The sequence below is a fragment of the Phyllobates terribilis genome, unplaced genomic scaffold (assembly GCF_046119375.1).
Source record: "Phyllobates terribilis strain yellow unplaced genomic scaffold, ASM4611937v1 Scaffold_11__3_contigs__length_659146591, whole genome shotgun sequence".
Lineage (NCBI taxonomy): Eukaryota > Metazoa > Chordata > Amphibia > Anura > Dendrobatidae > Phyllobates > Phyllobates terribilis.
In genome coordinates, this window is record NW_027362771.1 from 594,363,660 (window position 1) to 594,385,500 (window position 21,841).

The following is a 21,841-nucleotide window of genomic DNA, read 5'->3' on the forward strand; positions in this document are numbered from 1 at the left end:
ATAACAGATGAAAGTTGTCTACAAAGATGTTCCAGGTTATAAGGGTGTGAAAATTCTGTCGATCAGGTAAATAATTCCGTGATTGGAATGAAAGTTCTAAAACATTGGCCTCGCCCATAACAATGGTCTCCTCCATAATCCCTGGGGTTTGCTCAGGAGTGTATGGAGTTACAATAGTTGTAACACAACAAAATATTACATTAATGGTAACGTTAGCACTATAGGAAATGTTCGGATTAACATCTGACCATCAGCAGAGAATATGGGGCACAGTAGCTCGATTGTCCACAATGGTGGAATTCATATGATGGAATATGATGGATTCAAATGTTAGTTAAGCTTTTATGACAAGTATGGCAAGAAGTATCATGGAACTGTTGAGGTGATGAACTTTTTCAAGTTTTACCTCTTAACTTTACTAGAAAATTCTAGATCTGGATGGGATGCAATTTAGGGGTCCAGAAGTTGTGTTTCTGGTAGGATAACATGTTATACCTCTCATCCACAGTAATGGAAGTGTTGTGGTGGATTATGAAGTTATTGTCGAGATAGAATTCAAGTCCGACATTAATGTAACTCAGCAATATAAAGACGCCATCAAAGATGTAGAAGAAGGGCTGAGCAGTATCGTATGTAACAGTCCTGGTAAGTAAAAGCGTACAAGACCTGATTCTCTCGCATGAAAGCTCCAGTATGCGCCCTTCCTCCATATATCCGACACTGTGCAAAAGTTTCATGCAGGAGTGGAAAAAATTCTGCAAAGTAAGAATGTTTCCAAAACTAGAAGTGTTATTAGTTTTTTTTTCAGCTAACTTCTTCTAGATACACATGCACACAGTTTTTGAAAGAACTCAGCAGGGAGGTTGTTCTAAAAATCTTGGAGAACGGACCCCAGATCTTCTGTATATGAGGATTGTACAGATCCTTCGGTCTCTTTGTAAGGTGCCCCAGTGAGGTAGTCGTGGGTGAGCTGTGGCCCCTGCTCATTCTGGCACCCTACAGACAAGGTGTGTCCTCCCTCTGATGTGCTGCAGTGTATGTGGTGCTTTCCACGTACTTCTGACCAGCCAGTCGCATCTGTCTCCAGGCATTTCTCTTCTGGAACCAGGCAGCAATAAATTTAGTGGACACGAGGTTCATAACCATAACTGGGACTTTACTTGGGGAAACGGAAAATGTACAATATTTACAGGCAGATATAATGGATAAGGCCCAACGGGTTGTCATCTTCCCCACAGGTACTTAATACAACTTCAGCCCTGGTTCCCTCTTCAAGTGAAGCATCTCTGTTGCCTTGTTCTCTAGCCCTAGGGAATCTTCCTCACCAATGACAGTATATCCGGATCCTAGTTCTCCCCACATCTTAGGTTTGAGTCCTAACTTCTTCTGCAGCCTGCTGACAGAATGTGCCCCCCAGTCCTCAATGACTTTCTTGAGTTTCTCCGGCCGGCTAAGGGGACTCTTGTGGGGGTGATCTTCACTCTGATGATCCTACTGTCTGGAGTATGGGGCTCACGTCTGCCCTAGCAGCCACTACACCGAGGCAGCCCGTACTATCCCAGTACTACTCTCACAATGAACTGTCTCTGGAAACTCACCACAGGCTTCCTAAAGTGCCCACTCTCTATGGGCTGTATTCACACACAATTAACCCCTTCACTGTCATACATGTCTGCAATCCTACTGGCAGACTTAATCTGTAAACTGCACCCTGGACAGTGGCATCTTGTGGCTGGTTACCAATACTTCAGCCCACAAAGAAGCATATTCACATTCTATGCTCAACCAAAGCACTGGCTTCCCCTTTACTCTACTGGGCTGGATTATCACAGCTAACTCCTTAACTGGACCTAACTGCAGCCCAGAGAGATCTAACTATTGGGAATATTGTCTTTTAACTCTTTCAGTGCCAGAGGGAAGCTACGTCCTTCCCCACTACTACATCTTCATGTCATCCCAGATAGACGGGAGGATGTGAGATCAGGGCTCTGTGGGACCGGATCATCTTTTCCAGGGCTCCTTGTTCCTAATGAATTTTGCTGTATATTTGCTGTCGTTTTGCTGCTGCAGAAATAATTTTGACCTAAGCAGACACCTCTCTGATGATCTTACATGATGGCATGATGGATAAGTATCTACCTGTTTTTCTTAGCATTGAGGACACCAAGAAAGGGGCAACATTGAGGACTGCAGATGTAGTTGTAGGCCAAAAATCTTAGTACAGTAGACAAAAGACACATCTTGCTTTCTTGCTTCGGAAGTCTAAAGATGTCCAGTAGTGCCATTAGTTCAAAACTGCCAGCAACCAGTGTACTTGTATCTACTGTTTGGATATATCTGGCTAAATGTGGTCTTCATTGAAGAATTTGTGGCCAAAAACCAAACCTTCTATATAGAAACTTTGAGGACTCCAAGAATTGGCCAGCAATAATAGTTTCATTTTGACAGCATTCTTACTTTGCAGCATTTTATTTTTACTTTTGCACCGTATTGTACATAGTCTATCTGATCCTTGTCTATGTACAAATAGGCAAAATGCTCCTCCTCAATGAATTTCAGATGAAAATGACCTTTCAAAATGTAACCTGGACATATTAATAAATAAAGATGATATTGTCCCCTTCCCGCATCCAAAAACTTTAACTCATAATTTTTATTGTGAGCACCCAAGTATATGTAGCTGAAATAGGAACCCTAGAGAGAAAGATCCCATCTTGGGGTTAGCCTCCTTATCCAATCGAATACCCCTCTGTCTCTTTAGTAAAGGGTGAACTAAAGGAGCTATATTGTAAATGTTATTTCACCATACAGTTACATTGAAGGTAAATTACATTTATGAACCATATTGGGAGCAAGGACTTTGTTTTATTCTGTAGGTGAACAGTTGAATCAATGCTTTTTTTTTAATTAACAGGAGATTTGCCGATTGGTAATTGCATTTCTGATGAATTCCAAATTACAGAGACTGAAAATCTGGAAAGTGAAAAAGGTAAGCTCCGGCTCAGTCAGATTTAAGCTTCTGCGTTACCAGGACATGTTCTTTCATCCAAATAAACACCACCTAGAACTATAATCCCATTGTGGTGGCCACAGCTAGGGAAATATCTTACTAGAAAAGGGAACTCTATGGCAAAATCAGCTTTATACAATGTGCATGAGAACGCTGACCTGCAGCAATGATCTATTCCCTTGGAGCAGATCCTAAAGAGCTCATCTCCATGATGCTCACATTCTAGAAAGAGGTTATCTCAGCAAACACACCCCTTTAACCATGCTTTTAGCTAGGGAAAAGTCAAGTCCTTTTTTTAAAATGATGTCTAGAAGGTTGGGGAGGTAATTGACCTTAGTGCTTGAAAAATTAGGTGACGTAGCACTTAGCGAGGCACATAAGGATTGGTTATATTTTGCCTAAAATGTTTTGCTCATCTACAGAATTGTGCTCCCATAAAATCCCAACTGGTTTTCAAGACTTTTACGAACCAGTAGTTGATGGGACAGGACTGGTTTGCGTTTCTCAGTGTGACGCAGTGTCAAGAAAATATACAAATTGTCAAGATGGAAGCTGTCAAATCCTGAATAATACTGGTCCACATTGCCTGTAAGTCTCTGTTTAAAGGAAATATTCAATAATGAATTTTACTTGGCTTCAATTTGCGATTTAGTACCTAACTCTAACGCTGTACATTGTGTCTTCTCTTTGCCATCCTAACCATCCACTTACATAATTCTTAACTTCAGTCAGAACACTATGAACTTTATAATATTTATCATCATCCATATTTATGTACAGCCATGAGAACATATGAGCCCTTGGGGCTTCTTCAGTAGTACTATTTGGCTACTGTATATCTTCTAGTTTTAGCTTCAATGACAACTCATGTGGGAACTCTCATGGTGACCTTGATGGTTGTCAACCAAGCTGAAATCGGAAAAGATAGATCTCATGGACACTGTGATCACAAATATGCATGGTTATGTAGAGAAATGTCATATAGTGCCATCTCATTTCATAATTAGAAAAAGTTGCCATTGCGGTCTTCATACAGGTTGTTGAGATGCAACACATGTCATTGTATTCTAGTCTCCTCACATTCACTGCCTTCTTCATTCATCCACCCATCTCCGATGACTTTCCACTCCTCATTAAGTCTTCAAACTCCTGCCAATTTTTAAGAGAGTTGTCCACTTTGGATATTTAAACCTTGCTTTGGTTCCTTCTAGTGCCCCCACTGACCACCTGTAATCTATAGGGAAACCTGAAAGTAAATTCTCAATTTCGCTACAGCAACATCAGAGGGAAAATAAGACATTGTGTAATTCCGGTCAAATCAATGGGTTGTCAGTGTAGTGCAAGACAGAACTGGTCTTTCAGATTGAGAGATGTTCTTCAGAACTGTTCTGCACTCTGCCAAAAAGATGAGGATACTGATTAGGGAACATCCTTCTATTGACCCTAAAAGGGTTATGAAAATGGGTTTCCCGAATCAGACAATTCCTCTTTGTAAATTGTAGTTTATCCTAGCAGGAAGGTCTTCTCTACTAAATGTGTTAACTTGTGCTCCAATCATATTAAGGTAATGTACCACCTGCGAGGAACCCCTTAACATTGAGCAAAGAATCTCTGGTATCAATTCAGTATATTGTCAATGCCTGTTGGTAGCAGGCACATTACACTTTCGTCAAGGAATAGTGGATGATTGTTTTTTAGGATTTAAATTTAGACGTATCTAGAACTTCCATGTGTAGATTCCTAGATATTTTTCCATGCTTCAACATCCGTACTGTATTATTCCTATTTGCCTATTATATATTTAATCTCCTGGTGTCAACTCTCTCTAGATGTCCGAGAACAGATCTATACATCTACACGTCATCCAACTGTAACGGGAGGATATTAAAGTCAGGCGTCTATGGAGGGGTCGGAGCGGCCATCGTAGTCCTGTTGATTATAATTTGTGTCGCTGTTGTCTATTTCATTAGAATGAAAAGAAACAAAAAATGGTGAGTATGGCATCCAGAAGGAAACGTTGTATTTCACAAGTGAATTAAAAAATGAAAAGTTTGAATGCAAGAAGGGGTTACCAGTGGGATTTTGTTGTGTTGGAGATGGATTGGGACTACATAAATCAATCCTGTCTGGTGGATAATTGTGATCTGGGTGGAATTTCTATTGTCACCTTATGGTCAATATCTTGAGATGCTCCGGATAGGAATCAACCAATATTTATTTTATAAATCAACAATGCACATGAAAATAATAAACTCTGTAATATATCTTATCACAAAAATCTGCATCTTCCTCCTCTTCAACTGATCTTACGCTCTCAATTGATGGATAAAATCTGTATTCAGTGAATCAGTGAAGACAGATGTTCCCATTACCGAGAAAGGTAATGTCATCTCCTTTCTGTTATGTTCTGCTACCAAAGCTAAGGAAAGAGAGGAGATCTGTCCCTACTATGAGACTCAGCTGAATCCCTACGATGTAACAGGGAACCTGATCCTGCGATCAGACCTGCTAAAGTCCTAATCTAGTCTGTACGAAGACCTATAGATGTGGGGAGGGAATCCCTACAAGTACTAAGGACTGGGAGGAATATGGGACACCTCCTAACAGAAATAGTAGCAGACAGACGAACAAACAAAATAGATAGAACATAGAGGTCCGTAGACCAAGCAAACTAACAGAGCAAGACACAGAGCACAGGCTAGCTAGAAAGTAGATATACAATGAAGTCCAGCAAAGCCAGAAGGGCGGAGCAGGACTAAATAGGCCAACAAGGTCATGTGACCAGCAAAGGAAAAAAAAACTAACAGCAAGGTTCTAACAGTACCCCCCCTTCTAAGAGGATCCTCCGGATCCCCTAGGACCAGGCTTATCAGGAAATCTCCTGTGAAACGCTCTGATAAGTCTGGACGCGGAAACATCATCTGACCTCACCCAAGAGTTATCCTCGGGTCCGAAACCTTTCCAGGCCACAAGATACTGCAAACTACCTCTATACCGTCTAGAGTCAAGGATGCGAGAAATTTCATATTCCCCGTCCTCCACCACCGGAGGAACAGAGGCAGAGGCGTCACCATCCGACACAACAGCTTTTTTTAACAGAGAGACATGAAAGACCGGATTAATTCTCCAGGAGGTAGGAACCTCCAACCTAACAGCAGATTGGTTGACAACCTGAAGCACCTTAAAGGGCCCTACAAACTTGGGACCCAATTTCTTAGAAGGAATCCTCAACCGCAGATTCCTAGAGGACAACCAAACCATGTCACCAACAGCGAACAAAACCTCCTGTCGTTTCCTATCAAAGTAGTCTTTAGATTTTCTGTTGGCCTCCTGAAGATTACCACGCACATCCGTCCAAACTCTTTCCAAATCACCGGAAAAATTCTCCTCCTCAGGCACGGCAGATCCCAACTTGGAGAACGACCCAAACGACGGATGTCTCCCAGAACAACAAAAAAAAGGCGAACAACCAGCAGAAGAAGATGTATGATTGTTCAGAGCAAATTCGGCAAGTGGCAGAAACTCAGACCACCCCTCCTGATTGTCTGCCACAAAACAACGCAAGAACTGCTCAACATCCTGGTTTTTCCTTTCTGTCTGGCCATTAGATTCAGGATGATATCCGGACGAAAACGACAAATGAATTCCCAACCTGTCACAAAAGGCACGCCAAAAACGAGCCACGAACTGAGGACCCCTATCAGAAACAATGTCAGTAGGAACGCCATGAAGTCTGACAATTTCCTTGACAAAGGCCTTAGCGAGAGTTTTAGCGCAGGGCAGTTTGACGAAGGGAACCAAGTGACACATCTTGCTAAAGCGGTCCACGACCACCCAGATGACAGTAAAACCCTCAGAGGGGGGAAGGTCAGTTATAAAGTCCATAGCCAAATGTGTCCAAGGAGCACTGGGGACCTCCAAAGGACAAAGCAACCCCGCAGCAGGAGTATGTGAGGACTTAGATCTAGCACATATAGTACATTGGCGCACCCACTTAATGACTTCCTTCTGCCATCCAGGCCACCAAAAACTGCGACCCACCAGTCTCTTGGTCTCAGAGATTCCGGGATGACCTGCCAACCGAGATTCGTGACACTCAACAAACAAATCTCTCCTAAAGGTCTCAGGCACAAACAACCTCCCATGAGGAGTGTTAGATGGGGCATTCTCCTGAGCTTTAAGAATCTCATCTTCCAAAACGGAGTCTAAAGCAGCTATCACAACACCTTCTTGTAAAATGTTTTCCTCTTTCTCAGCACCGACTATGGGAGAAAAACTGCGAGACAAGGCATCCGCCTTAACATTCTTAGTACCAGGGATGTAAGCAACGGAGAAATTAAACCGCGAGAAAAACAGTGCCCACCTAGCCTGACGGGCATTCAGGCGCTTGGCAGCATCAAGATATATCAGATTTTTATGATCCGTAAGAACCTGAACGGGAAATTCCGCACCTTCCAAGAAGTGGCGCCAGTGTTCAAATGCGAGTTTAATAGCCAATAATTCCCGATTACCAATATCGTAATTCAATTCAGTCTCCGAAAATTTTTTTGAAAAAAAGGCACAGGGATGTAATCCATCCCCGTTATCCTGAGACAATACTGCGCCAACCCCCACAGAGGAAGCATCAACCTCAACCAAAAACGGCCTAGTAACATCAGGCTGCATAAGGATGGGAGCAGAGGTGAACCTCTCCTTGAGATACACAAAAGCTTCAATGGCCTCAGAAGACCACTGAACCGCATCAGCACCTTTCCTGGTGAGATCAGTCAGAGGTTTGACAATACTAGAAAAATTTTTTATGAACTTTCTATAGTAATTGGCGAAACCCAAAAACCTCTGTATCGATTTCAAACCAATAGGCCTAGGCCATTCCTGCACAGCCTGAACCTTAACCGGATCCATCTCAAAACCTTTGCTGGAGATAATGTAGCCCAAAAAACTAATTCTCTGTACAGCGAACTCACATTTCTCCAGCTTAGCAAAAAGCGAATTGTCCATTAATAACTGTAATACCTCACGCACGCTCCGCCAATGAGACTCCAGATCTGGCGAATAAATCAAAATGTCATCCAAATACACAACCACATTTTTACCGATCAAAGGTCTAAGGATGTCATTAATCAGATTCTGAAAAAATGCAGGAGCATTAGTGAGACCAAAAGGCATAACCAGATTCTCAAAATGACCCACAGGAGTGTTAAAAGCAGTCTTCCATTCATCACCCTCCTTCATGCGCAACAGATTGTATGCCCCCTTAAGGTCAATTTTAGAGAACCACTTGGCCCCCAATAACTGGTTAAACAGATCAGGAATCAATGGCAGTGGGTAAGGATTGCGTACCGTAATTTTGTTAATCTCACGAAAATCCAGACAAGGACGTAAACCGCCGTCCTTTTTTTTTACAAAAAAAAAATCCAACCGCCACAGGAGACTTAGAGGGCCTAATGTGACCGGCGGCCAAGCTTGTCTGTATGTATTCCTCCAAAGCCTTCCTCTCAGGAATAGTAAGGTTAAATAAACGACTCTTAGGAAGAGTCGCTCCAGGGACAAATTCAATAGAACAATCATAGTCTCTATGGGGAGGCACAACCTGCGATTCCTTCTCAGAAAAAACTCTCCAAAAATCCTGAATAGGAACAGGCAATTCTCCCCTATCCAAAGCTGCAATACGCCCGTTACAACACTTGTCATAACATTTATGGCTCCAGGATTTAATTTCACTGGTAGACCAATCCAGTACAGGATTGTGAAATTTTAACCAGGGCAAACCCAATATTACTGGAGAAGGCAAGTTATTCAACACTACCAAATCCAATTTCTCATGGTGAACACCATTAATAGTGAGAGGAAATTCACTGACCTTGAGAGTAATATTCTTCAAAGGAGAGCCATCCACAGAAACCACAGCAATGGGGGATGACAAAGGTTCAGGTTTTAAATTGAGTTTTTCCACGAATCCCCCATCAATTACATTCAGTGTAGACCCGCAATCAACAAACACCCGAAATTCCATTAATTTTTCCTGAGCAATCGTGGAAGCAGCTAAAAATATACCCTTGGAATTTAAACAGGCAATACGGGCGTGACTGACCATTTTTTTTTCTTTCTTCATACGAAGCTCACAGCCTTTAATCAAATGACCAGATTTTCCGCAGTAGAAACACAAGCCTTGCGAAAAACGACGGTCTTTTTCTTGGGAGCGAGGTGCCACCGATCCAATCTCCATCGGTTCACCACTGTTAGTACACACATTATCATAACCAGAAACTGACATAGCAGAGGATTTGCTCTCATTAACCCTAGCACGCAGTCTCCTATCCACCCGTATAGCTAATTGCATAGCCTGTTGCAAATCCTCAGGTGTAGGATAAGCAATTAGCAGGTCTTTAACCCTTTCACTGAGCCCAGCAAGAAATAGACTTTTCAGAGCAGAATCGTTCCACCCTGTTTGAGTGGACCAACGACGAAAATGTGTACAATATTTTTCCACATTACCCGATCCTTGTTTTAGACGTCTCAACTCAGTCTCAGCTGATGCGACACGGTCAGGATCATCATATAATAGTCCCAAAGCAGAAAAAAAACTATCCACTGATCTGAAGCATGAATCACTAGGTTGCAAAGAAAAGGCCCACTCCTGAGGCTCTTTGCGCAAAAGTGACATTATGAACCCTACGCGCTGGGATTCATCCCCAGAGGACTTAGGTCTCAAACGAAAATACAATAAGCAAGCATTTTTAAATGAAAAAAATTCTCGGTGTTCACCAAAAAACAAATCCGGCAAACATACCTTAGGCTCCAAGAAATGTGCTCCAGGACAGTTACTCACGTGCTGACGGAGCTCGGCCACTTCCAGAGAGAGTCCCTGCAGGCGATGAGCCAAATCCTGAACCGACACCATGATGGAACAGAAAAATCTTTCCTTAGAGAATTTGCTGGCTGGACTTACTGTTATGTTCTGCTACCAAAGCTAAGGAAAGAGAGGAGATCTGTCCCTACTATGAGACTCAGCTGAATCCCTACGATGTAACAGGGAACCTGATCCTGCGATCAGACCTGCTAAAGTCCTAATCTAGTCTGTACGAAGACCTATAGATGTGGGGAGGGAATCCCTACAAGTACTAAGGACTGGGAGGAATATGGGACACCTCCTAACAGAAATAGTAGCAGACAGACGAACAAACAAAATAGATAGAACATAGAGGTCCGTAGACCAAGCAAACTAACAGAGCAAGACACAGAGCACAGGCTAGCTAGAAAGTAGATATACAATGAAGTCCAGCAAAGCCAGAAGGGCGGAGCAGGACTAAATAGGCCAACAAGGTCATGTGACCAGCAAAGGAAAAAAAACCTAACAGCAAGGTTCTAACACTTTCTCAGTAATGGGAAGATCTGTCTTCACTGATTCACTGAATACAGTTTTTATCCATCAATTGTGAGCGTAAGATCAGTTGAGGAGGAGAAAGAAGCAGATTTTTCTGATAAGATATATTGCAAAGTTTCTTATTTTCATATGTACTATTCATTTATTCAATAAAAATTAAAACAACGGTTGCGCACTAACTCCCTTTAATACCACCGGGCCGTCCATAGACTTTTTACTTTCTATTTCTAGTGACTTTCTAAAATATCACTATATAATAATGCATTTTCAATCGATCATACACTACTACAAAGTTTATTACTGTCTCTGCCTTCTCTTTCGCTGCCTTCACAGTGCTGAACAAGCACTGTTTATACAGTATAGGAAGCACTAATGGTGCTGACTTCACCGGAACCAGTGGTTATGTGAATGCTGGGTGTAAGGAGGGAAAACAACCCTACTAAATCCTAGGAGGCCCAGTAAGCTCTGCTATGCAGTCAGTAGGCTGCATATCCACTGTAACTGGGGCTAATATACTTGTCCCAGTTACAGGGGATATCAAATTAATAAAAAAGGTTTATTGTATTTAAAGTTTGAAATGCCCCTGTCAAAACAACACCCGCCTGCCACCAATTTGTCAGAGAGATCACGACGATGTTCCACCATTGCCACCAATTTGTCAAAGAGTTCAGAAAGATATCCCACTGCTGCCACCAATTGTCAGGACAATCACACAATTGACTGACGATTGAAAGACAAGACAATGGCTTCTATTGTTGCTACTGGGCAGATTATTGGGCACTTTCAAAGTGAATGTATATTATATACACATCTGATTCCACCCTTGTCCAGCAACTGACCAGAGATGATCCAAAATATGGGTATATATATATATATATATATATATATATATATATATATATATATATATATACTTCGGTATGGTCACTGCCAAGTTTCGCAATAACAAAAAATAACCTAGCTGCCAAAATCAAATTGTTTTATTACATGCCGATTGGACATGATAACGTTGAGCCTTACGAGGCTTCAGTGGTGCAACTTGTAGAGCAAGAGGAACAAAGCTATTACATTTTATATATTTATTCTAACAAGTAGGCAGTGCTTATAAAAATATACAAGAGATGTTACAAAAGGGAAAGGACAATACAGTATATACAGTCACATCAAAATAAAAGCGATAAAGATAAGAAAGTTACTAGTCCTGTGGTCACAGGAATGGTGGAGATCTTGCAAAGGGGAGCACTCAGTTTGGAGAATGCCGCTGTCTTTACAGCGCACTGTATCATCCAGTACTGAACATGGGTTCTAGGTCAGAACCTGCTTTACCTAGTACCAGCCATTACCACCTACCTTCCCCAGTAACCACAGATGGGGCTGGCAAATGAGATGGGCATCAGCTTTACCTTTGTTGGAGTACTGGTTCTCCAAATTTATATAATTTATAAGCATTTCTAATCCTGACTGCCACAAGTAGAAAGATGAAGGTTGACCATCTCTACCAATAATACTTGGGGTGGGTTCATGTTCCACTGTTAAAATGAGATGTTTACAAGGGATCTCCACTTGGGACAATCCCTACTTGTTTAGAAGAGCAAATAATCTATATACTGTATATAATTGTCTAATTCTGTCTGTTTGTCTGTAACGAAAATCCCGCATTACTGATTGGTCACGCCAGCCGCCCGCGACCAATCAGGGACAGGCGCAGTCCAGCTGCGAATTAGCGTGGGATTTGAACCATGCTTCGCTGATTGGTCGCGCCCGGCCGGCCACGACCAATCAGCGATATTGGCGCGGCTACTTTAAATTAACCCCCCAATGTATCCCCCCGGGGCCCCTAATGAATTTCGTAAATACCTCATGTTGCCAATACTGCCTGTGCGCGGCGCTATCGCTGACCGCGCACAGGCAGCATGTGACCCCTGACTGCAGCCGGCTCTTGCTTCCGCTTACGTCACGAATATTTGGGGCTGCAGCCAGGGGTCTCCTGTTCCCCGTTCCACGGTGAGTGACAGGTTGTGGACGGGGTTATCCCCCATCGTGTCACACCCAGCATCCACCACGCGCTCTATCAATGAATAGACGCGGATATTGGCGCGGAATTTAACCCCCTGGAAAATCCTGTGTGTTCATTGCATTATTCTTAAATCTTCATAAATAAACTACATACATATTCTAGAATACCCGATGCGTTAGAATCGGGCACCATCTCTACATTGGGAGTTAATTTAAAGTAGTGGACAACCCCTTTAAACCCTGCTTCGCTGATTGGTCACGGCCAGCCGGACGCGACCAATCAGAGATATTGGTGCGGAATTTAACCCCTCGGAAAATCCTGTGTATTCATTGCATTATTCTTAAGTCTTCATAAAAGAACTACATACATATTCTAGAATAACCGATGCACTAGAATCGGGCCACCATCTAGTAATAATATAATAAGCTGATCCCAAATTATCCCCATGATTGGACAACTAGCGATCAACTGAGATCTGTGGGGAAATCAGGCAGTGATTGTTCAATATCCCTACAGTGCCATCACATGGGATGTGAAGAATTACATAGTGTCCATTCAGATCAATGGTTTTTATGTGAATACAGGACAGGACAGGTTCTCTAGTGCAGAAGACACTTTTTGCTACCATGCATGACGCGTTTAACTCAGAATTCCCTAGTAGGGTATATGAAAGAGGGTTTTCTAAACTGAACTATCCCTTTAACTATTCTATTTGTATAACCATTTGGTTTAGTTATTTATTTTGTTGGATTTATGACATCATTTCAGGGATCCATTTGCAAATGATGAAGAAGAAAACTGGTATGATGACACAGTAGAAGACTGGCATGTTGGTATCAACAATCTGGACGTCAATGTAGATAACATAGATCAAGGTACAGTTGCCTCATTATTTATCATAAAAGGATCCTTCACTTTTTAGAGGGGAGAATGTAAATTAATTGGTTCCTTTGCTGTGTGAGATCCCATACACTTATCAAAAACATCATCTGATTTGATTAGAACAAGACCATTTTGTTTAGGTTTAATATAAAGAGGATCAAATCAATTTGATGCACATCGAATTCTCCAAAAATTGGGTTTCACCTGAATCCAAATTTTCTGTGACTTGCTTCATGCTAATCCAGGAAGATGGCAGACGTCCGCCATTTTGCTGAACTGCAGAGGGCCAGAAAAGGGGTTAAAAAGTAAAAAAAAACAACTTTTTTTCACCTCATTACTCACCTCTCTCGCTGTCACAGCTCCACACTGGTGCTACTCTTGCTTCATCTGCTCTCTCTGTTCTTTATGGCAATACTCTGTTCCAGGCTGAGTAAGGCTCCGGCAACAAGTATCATGATGTCGCAACATCATGACAAGTCTCACCCCCGATGCTGACTAGGTCTTAGGCAATGCATCTTAGGATGAACAATAAAACTTCCTATATAAAAATAAAAATGTTCTCCTTAAGATGGAGAAGCATTCACGATCTCCCTATCTATGAAGCCACCTGAATGTTTTCTTCATCTTCACTTCTCTGCAGATTCTTCCAAGGACAGTTTTTCATCTAAGAAGGAGAAATTTAAGCCCAATTTAGAAATGATCGATACCACACATGAGGTGAGATCATTGGTCAATGTCTTTGCTCTATCTCATGTTCATCAAGTTGTCTCCTGGTCTTCTTAACTCTTTACACTTTAAGACTTCAAGTAAATAGTCACCCGTCCAATGGTGCCAAGCCCTGGCCTTTTGTGACCTCCATGTGGTTTAATAGGGCATATAAAAAAGTGGCTACCAGCTTGAGACAAGACCTCTTAAACTTAGTCTGTATATTGAATCTATATTCTTTGAACTTTTTATCTAAACATTTTTAGTTGATCTTTTCTCAAAAACTCATATTATTTATTTTTTCTCTAGGTCAAGATTCAAAGACCACAGGTGACTCTTGGCTAAAGTGACCTTCAGGACAGTATGGGAATGGAGTCCAAAACTGCTAGTTATTTACAACATTCCTTAGTAATGGACCATATTACATGTCAATAACCAGAACTGGACTGATCTACCAGGACACCACACAATTATCAAGCTCTGACATATTGTCCAAAGGCCACTAGTCAACATTCTCTTTTGGAATTGACTTTGGAACCATTCACTTGTCATTAAGCTCTATTTGTCATGGGTAAATCCACAAATAAGTAATTAGACCCTATTAATAATTGTGCAAGAACAACCACTAAAATTATAATGGAAATCAGGTGGCCATCTACATGTTTTTCTTTTGGATCTCCTCTGGAAAGCCCAATGAACAGCGAAACCAACATTGGCAATACCAATAAGTGTGAAGGCTCAACCACTGAGAAGGTCAATTCTACAACAATAATGTCTTTTTCTTAAATGATGTCTTACGTCATCAGTTGGGAGGGAACAGTTCATCAAAGTCCTGAATTGTGTTAGATACATTTCTAGCCAACTTTTACACCATAAGACTACATTATAGCCTTAGTACAAAGGTTTCATAGTCACCAGAACAGAGGTAGCCAAACCATCGCACTGTAGCCAAATTATAATAAGGCATCTCAACTGATTATTCCATTTCTTCTCTTCTTTGACTGAATATTTCCTCCGTGACATGTTCTACATCGCTTTGGAGTATACTTTTGGACTTATTTTTCAGTTCACGGACTCTCCTCTCACATGCCAATATTCCATCCCGTCCTGTCCTGAATGATCTCTTATGCTCCTATCACTTTACCTCATTTTTATTTATTCCTTATTAGTGTAAGGCTTTTAATTTATTTGATTTTCAATATTCTTTATATTAAAGAAAGGCTCACAAAGCTATTGGCTGTGAATTACTGTAAGACAAAACCTAAAATGCATCTCTTGAATATTTGTATCTAAGATACATTGAGGGGAAAATGAACCAAAAATAAAATAAAAAATAAATACCATCTAAATGCCGCCAGGATATTTTATTTCCTATATTTAGAAGAATCCAATTTTTTTTTATTAGACTTGATGTAAATAATTGTATGTTCAAAAATGACAAAAGTATTCTCGGTGTGATACCTTTGTCATTTTTTGGGCATAAAAGTACTTACATCGAATTTTCTGGCTAACACAGTGCCACAATATAATTTTATTAGACTCATAACATATATTATAGATGTTTGGATGGATCTGATTACGGTAGGAGTTATGGCCTCAAAGACAGAGTGTAGACGATGCCAATTCAAACCTTAATTTAAATATTCTGAAAATGAAAGAAAACCTGTAACCAAAAAAAAACATTGCATTGCATGCAAGATAATTGTCAATTCTTCTAACGAGCGCAGTAATCAGCTTTTACACCCCAATACGTGGACCTTTTATCTCAATTGTTTTGGAAAAAATTAAAATCACAATTAAATGAGCAATGGGGGAATAAAATCAATATAATGCAATGATCGTTGTGGGCTTGTGTTGTGATATTAAGATGAAGTTTAAATATCATTAACTACTTCCACAAACTAAGTTTGGATGGCGTAAAAGTGTTAGACAATGAAGGCGTAAAAGTTTACCTTGGATTAGTGATGAGCGAGTATGTTCTGTTAACCCTTTCGGCGAGCATGCTCGGGTGCTCACCTAGTATCTTCAGCATGCTCAGGTGTTACGTTTTAGTCGTGCTGTGTGCATGATTTGCGACTGTTTGACAACTTTAATACATGTGAGGAATGCCTAAGAAACAGTCATTCCTCACATGTATTAAAGCTGTCAAACAGTCACAAATCATGCACACAGCGCGACTAAAACATAGCACCCGAGCACGCTGAAGATACTCGGGAAAAACCCGAGCATGCTCGTAAATCTCGAGTAACGAGCATGCTCACTCATCACTACCCGGGATATAAAAATAGCCTTTGTTGAAAAAGTTGTCATCTTCCTCAAATTTACTTGTTTGTATTGTTCTGAAAATGTAATCTAGTATAAAACATGCAAATGAATGGAGCAGAAGGTGATTCTGAGACTGCATGCTGTGAGAGGGAAAAGGGAGGAGGGATATGGAAATGTAGTTCCCTTTTCTGTGGCTGTGAGACTGCATGCTGTGAGAGGGGAGGGAGGAGTAGAATTGCTGTGACATCTTATTGGCTTAAAACAGACAGCACAGCAGAAAGATCCTGGTCAATCAGGAGACAGGAAGAGAAAAAAATGCATTTTTAAAGGACTGAGGCAGAACTGTAGTTATACTTGTTTATGGCCCTATTTACATATTTAATTTCCCAGATAAGCATTGCATGGCTTATAAGCCTCCTCACACTGTCATGTCAAGCATCTCATTCTAGACATGGAGAAAAGTTACCCTTTGGCCTTGTTTCTAAAACTTTGTGGTCAAGAGAAAGTGACTTGTTGATACCACCTCTGGCACCAAGGACATGTGCCCCCTGAAGCCTCGCCTAACTAAGCCCGCTATTCTACAAATGAACTTAGTTATTGAAGGTTTCCAGGGCACATATATTAGAAGAAGAATGAGGAAAAACTAGATGGGCATAACTAGAGATGAGCGTTGTTCTACTCGAACTGTTCGCCAATCTCAAATTCGAGCTGTTTTGGGCGGTGTTCGAGCCGTTCGGAGAACACGAACAATTTGAGAAAAATTCGGCTGTGCGAGGTTATGTTCGATAACTGTTCGTGCACCAAAATCATAACTGGATTTTTTCTCAGTAATGATGAAAATTAATGTTAATACGCAGTTTGAGTGTACAGCGGGGCGGGGGGAGGGGCAGGGGATGGATCTCTGCAGGAACAATGAAGATCTCCATTTTTTTTTTCTCTTTCCCGCATTTACAGTGGGGAGGTGCAATCTGTCAGCCTATCAGCAGCGCACACACGGAGCGAAGTGCTTTTTTTCACACAAGCAAGGGCATGTGTCATTGGCAGTGTATGTCACATGTCCTTGCCCTATAAGACCAAGCCATTTTCCCCGTCGCCACCATTTTCTCACTGCTGCAGCTGCGTGTTAGACGGCACCGCTGTTGCTGTGTGCGCTATACCTTGTTAATTTCAAGCCAATTTTCGCACAAATCTACAGATAGCTTGGGAGTAGGGAATAGTTGTGATTGCAGTCCTTTTAAGGACTAGGTTACAGCATTTCCTACGACTTTTATCAGGCAGGTCTGTGCTCTTAAATAGATAGATTGTGGGAGTAAAGACTAATTGTAATTGGAGTCCTTTTCAGGACTAGGTTACATCAGTTCCTATCAGTTTTTGCCAGGCAGGTCTTTGCCAGTGCTGTGCAAGTTTTTTTCACAGCATTTGGCTGAATCTAGCAAAGCTAATCCTTTTTGGCCTATTGCAGAGTGTGTTAGTCAGTGGAGTAGCCTATCTGTGTTGCAAGATATACCACCTGTGTATAGAATACCAATTTTTTTACTGCACCTAGTGAAGTAAAATCTTTTGGGCATAGCATCATTCTATTAGTCCATCTATACTAACCTCCATCAGGTTGCAAATTGAATATAATTTTTTTCTGCATCTAGCTCTGAAAAAATATTGGGCTTCTAGCTGTGTGTGGGACTTGTTCTATTAATCCATCTATACAGACCTCCATCAGGTTGCAAACTGAATATATTTTTTTCTTCATCTACCTCTGAAAAAATATTGGGCTTCTAGCAGTGTGTGGGACTTGTTGTATTAGTCCATCTATATTGACCTCCATCAGGTTGCAAACTGAATATATTTTTTTCTGCATCTACCTCTGAAAAAATATTGGGCTTCTAGCTGTGTGTGGGACTTGTTCTATTAATCCATCTATACAGACCTCCATCAGGTTGCAAACTGAATATATTTTTTTCTGCATCTACCTCTGGAAAAATATGTGGCCTTCTAGCAGTGTGTGGGACTTTCTCTATTAGTCCATCTATACTGACCTCCATCAGGTTGCAAACTGAATATAATTTTTTTCTGCATCTAGCTCTGAAAAAATATTTGGCCTTCTAGCAGTGTGTGGGACTTTCTCTATTAGACCATCTATACTGACCTCCATCAGGTTGAAAATTAAAAATAATTTTTATCTGCATCTACAGTACCTCTGAAAAAATATTTGGGCTTCTAGCTGTGTGTGGGACTTGTTCTATTAGTCCATCTATACTGACCTCCATCAGGTTGCAAATTGAATATAATTTTTATCTGCATCTAGCTCTGAAAAAATATTTGGCCTTCTAGCAGTGTGTGGGACTTGTTCTATTACTCCATCTATACTGACCTCCATCAGGTTGCAAACTGAATATATTTTTTTCTGCATCTACCTCTGAAAAAATATTGGGCTTCTAGCTGTGTGTGGGACTTGTTGTATTAGTCCATCTATACTGACCTCCATCAGGTTGCAAATTAAAAATAATTTTTATCTGCATCTAGCTCTGAAAAAATATTTGGCCTTCTAGCAGTGTGTGGGACTTGGTCTATTAGTCCATCTATACTGACCTCCATCAGGTTGCAAATTGAATATAATTTTTATCTGCATCTAGCTCTGAAAAAATATTTGGCCTTCTAGCAGTGTGTGGGACTTTCTCTATTAGTCCATCTATACTGACCTCCATCAGGTTGCAAATTAAAAATAATTTTTATCTGCATCTAGCTCTGAAAAAATATTTGGCCTTCTAGCAGTGTGTGGGACTTTCTCTATTAGTCCATCTATACTGACCTCCATCAGGTTGCAAATTAAAAATAATTTTTATCTGAATCTACAGTACCTCTGAAAAAATATTTGGGCTTCTAGCTGTGTGTGGGACTTGTTCTATTAGTCCATCTATACTGACCTCCATCAGGTTGCAAACTGAATATATTTTTTTCTGCATCTACCTCTGAAAAAATATTGGGCTTCTAGCTGTGTGTGGGACTTGTTGTATTAGTCCATCTATACTGACCTCCATCAGGTTGCAAATTAAAAATAATTTTTATCTGCATCTACAGTACCTCTGAAAAAATATTTGGGCTTCTAGCTGTGTGTGGGACTTGTTCTATTAGTCCATCTATACTGACCTCAATCAGGTTGCAAATTGAATATAATTTTTATCTGCATCTAGCTCTGAAAAAATATTTGGCCTTCTAGCAGTGTGTGGGACTTTCTCTATTAGTCCATCTATACTGACCTCCATCAGGTTGCAAATTAAAAATAATTTTTATCTGCATCTAGCTCTGAAAAAATATTTGGCCTTCTAGCAGTGTGTGGGACTTTCTCTATTAGTCCATCTATACTGACCTCCATCAGGTTGCAAATTAAAAATTATTTTTATCTGCATCTACCTCTGAAAAAATATTTGGGCTTCTAGCTGTGTGTGGGACTTGTTCTATTAATCCATCTATACAGACCTCCATCAGGTTGCAAACTGAATATAATTTTTTTCTGCATCTAGCTCTGAAAAAATATTTGGCCTTCTAGCAGTGTGTGGGACTTGTTCTATTAGTCCACCTATACTGACCTCCATCAGGTTGCAAATTCAAAATAATTTTTTGTCTGCATCTAGCTCTGAAAAAATATTTGGCCTTCTAGCAGTGTGTGGGACTTTCTCTATTAGTCCATCTATACTGACCTCCATCAGGTTGCAAACTGAATATATTTTTTTCTGCATCTACCTCTGAAAAAATATTGGGCTTGTAGCTGTGTGTGGGACTTGTTCTATTAATCCATCTATACAGACCTCCATCAGGTTGCAAACTGAATAAAAATTTTTTCTGCATCTACCTCTGAAAAAATATTTGGGCTTCTAGCTGTGTGTGGGACTTGTTCTATTAGTCCATCTATACTGACCTGCATCAGGTTGCAAATTGAATCTAATTTTTTTCTGCATCTAACCCAGCCAATAGTTTTGGCCTAATACCACAGTTTGGCCACTCAGCTCTGCTCGGTTCCCATCCATTGTTTTTTTGTGCAAACAACTCCAGAGTTGTGAATTAGTTAACCACCAAAATGAGTGGAAAAAGGCCTGCTGCTGGTGGAAAGGGGAATAGGCGTGTTGGGAAGGGGAAAAAAGGTTGTGTCCGTGGGGTAGGTGTTAAAGCAACAGTAACATCTGCAGAAGAAAGACCATCTTCCAGCCAAACTAAAATGTCTACTTCTTTTAGCGGACAATGTGAGAAGATCCCTTTCTTACGGCCACGCCAATCGCTACAAATTCCAGATGAGGCACAAAAACAGCAGGTGCTTCAACGGATATCAAGTGCTCCTTTAAGTGGGCTCTCCTCCACATCAACTTCAACATCACAAATACTCCAGTCCTCAAAGGTGTCACCCCAATCGCACTTGCTTCCTCACAGCTCCCAAATCTCCAGCTGCCCGTCTGAGTATGAGGTAGAACAGATGGTTGAGTCTGCAGAGCTGTTTACTCATACTATAGCCTGGGAATCAGAGGTCGACTCCAGCGCTTCTGTGAATCCAGACGAGGAAATGATCTGCACTGATGCCCAGAATCTTTATGAGTCGGATCCAGGACCAGACGCAGAAGGTTCTGACCATAATGTAGACCCTCATTCCCAAACTGTAACTCCTGTTGGTGGAGACAATGAGGAAGACGATGAAAAGACTCAAATACCTGATTGGAGCGACAACTTTAGTTTTTTGTCAGGGCAGGAACAGGTTGGCTCTGAGGACGACGGGTGTGATAACGCACAGGGTGATGATGATGAGGTTGGAGATCCCACTTACTGTCAACCCACAGTCAGCCAAGAGATGAGGTCAGCAGAGGAGGTGGAGGAAGATGCTAGTGACGACGAGGTCAGGTTGCGCCTTCCTGGACAGAGACGTAGTACTGGAAGCACGTCAACAACTGCATCCTCAAACACAACTCTGCCTCTCACCACAAGTCGTGGTGGCTCTTCAGGTCGCATGGGTGCTAAGCCTTGCATAGCCTGGGCATTTTTTCAGATCGATAAAGATGACCCAACTCGTGTTATCTGTAACATTTGTCAGCAAAAACCTAAGTAGAGGCCAAAAAATACACAGTTTGAGTACTTCATGCATGAACCGGCACATGGACATGAAGCATAAGTTGCAGTGGGAAGCTCAGTGTGCTACAATGCGGCCTAGCCGGCCGGGCCAACCACCGTCTGCCATATCTTGTGCATCCGCGGCCTCTTCATCCTCTGTGACTGGGGGGACAGCAGTCACACCTGTTTTGGGGCGCAGACCTGCCACCTCTTTACCCGCAACAGCCAGCGTGATTGGCAGGTCATCATTTTCTTTGGAGGTGGTAACACCAGCTGGTGTTGAGCGCTGTCCGACATCGATAGGACCACCTTTGGATCAAGGCAACCTAACATGTCCGCCTGCATCTTCCTCACAGACCAGCAGTTTGCCGGGGACACCCTTATCAACCCCGTCTAAGCACAATAGCAAGCCCTCGGTCCCTCAGATGTGGACAAGTAAAAGACCATTTCCTCCTAGCCATGAGAAAGCTAAGAGGTTGAATTTCACCAT

At 41.4% G+C, this 21,841-nt stretch overlaps 1 protein-coding gene across 1 annotated transcript in view; it reads left to right on the forward strand.

Moving 5' to 3' along the window:
• The window catches only part of LOC141167070 (uncharacterized), a 28,092-nt gene extending 12,745 nt beyond the window's left edge, over nt 1-15,347 (forward strand). Inside the window, exons 5-12 of the mRNA XM_073654411.1 lie at nt 8-66; nt 509-645; nt 2,915-2,989; nt 3,433-3,598; nt 4,840-5,001; nt 13,180-13,286; nt 13,934-14,010; nt 14,308-15,347. Of these exons, the coding sequence (XP_073510512.1) occupies nt 8-66; nt 509-645; nt 2,915-2,989; nt 3,433-3,598; nt 4,840-5,001; nt 13,180-13,286; nt 13,934-14,010; nt 14,308-14,343 (819 nt within the window). The 3' untranslated portion in view covers nt 14,344-15,347. The remainder of the gene's footprint in view (nt 1-7; nt 67-508; nt 646-2,914; nt 2,990-3,432; nt 3,599-4,839; nt 5,002-13,179; nt 13,287-13,933; nt 14,011-14,307) is intronic.
• Nucleotides 15,348-21,841: the final 6,494 nt, after the last annotated feature.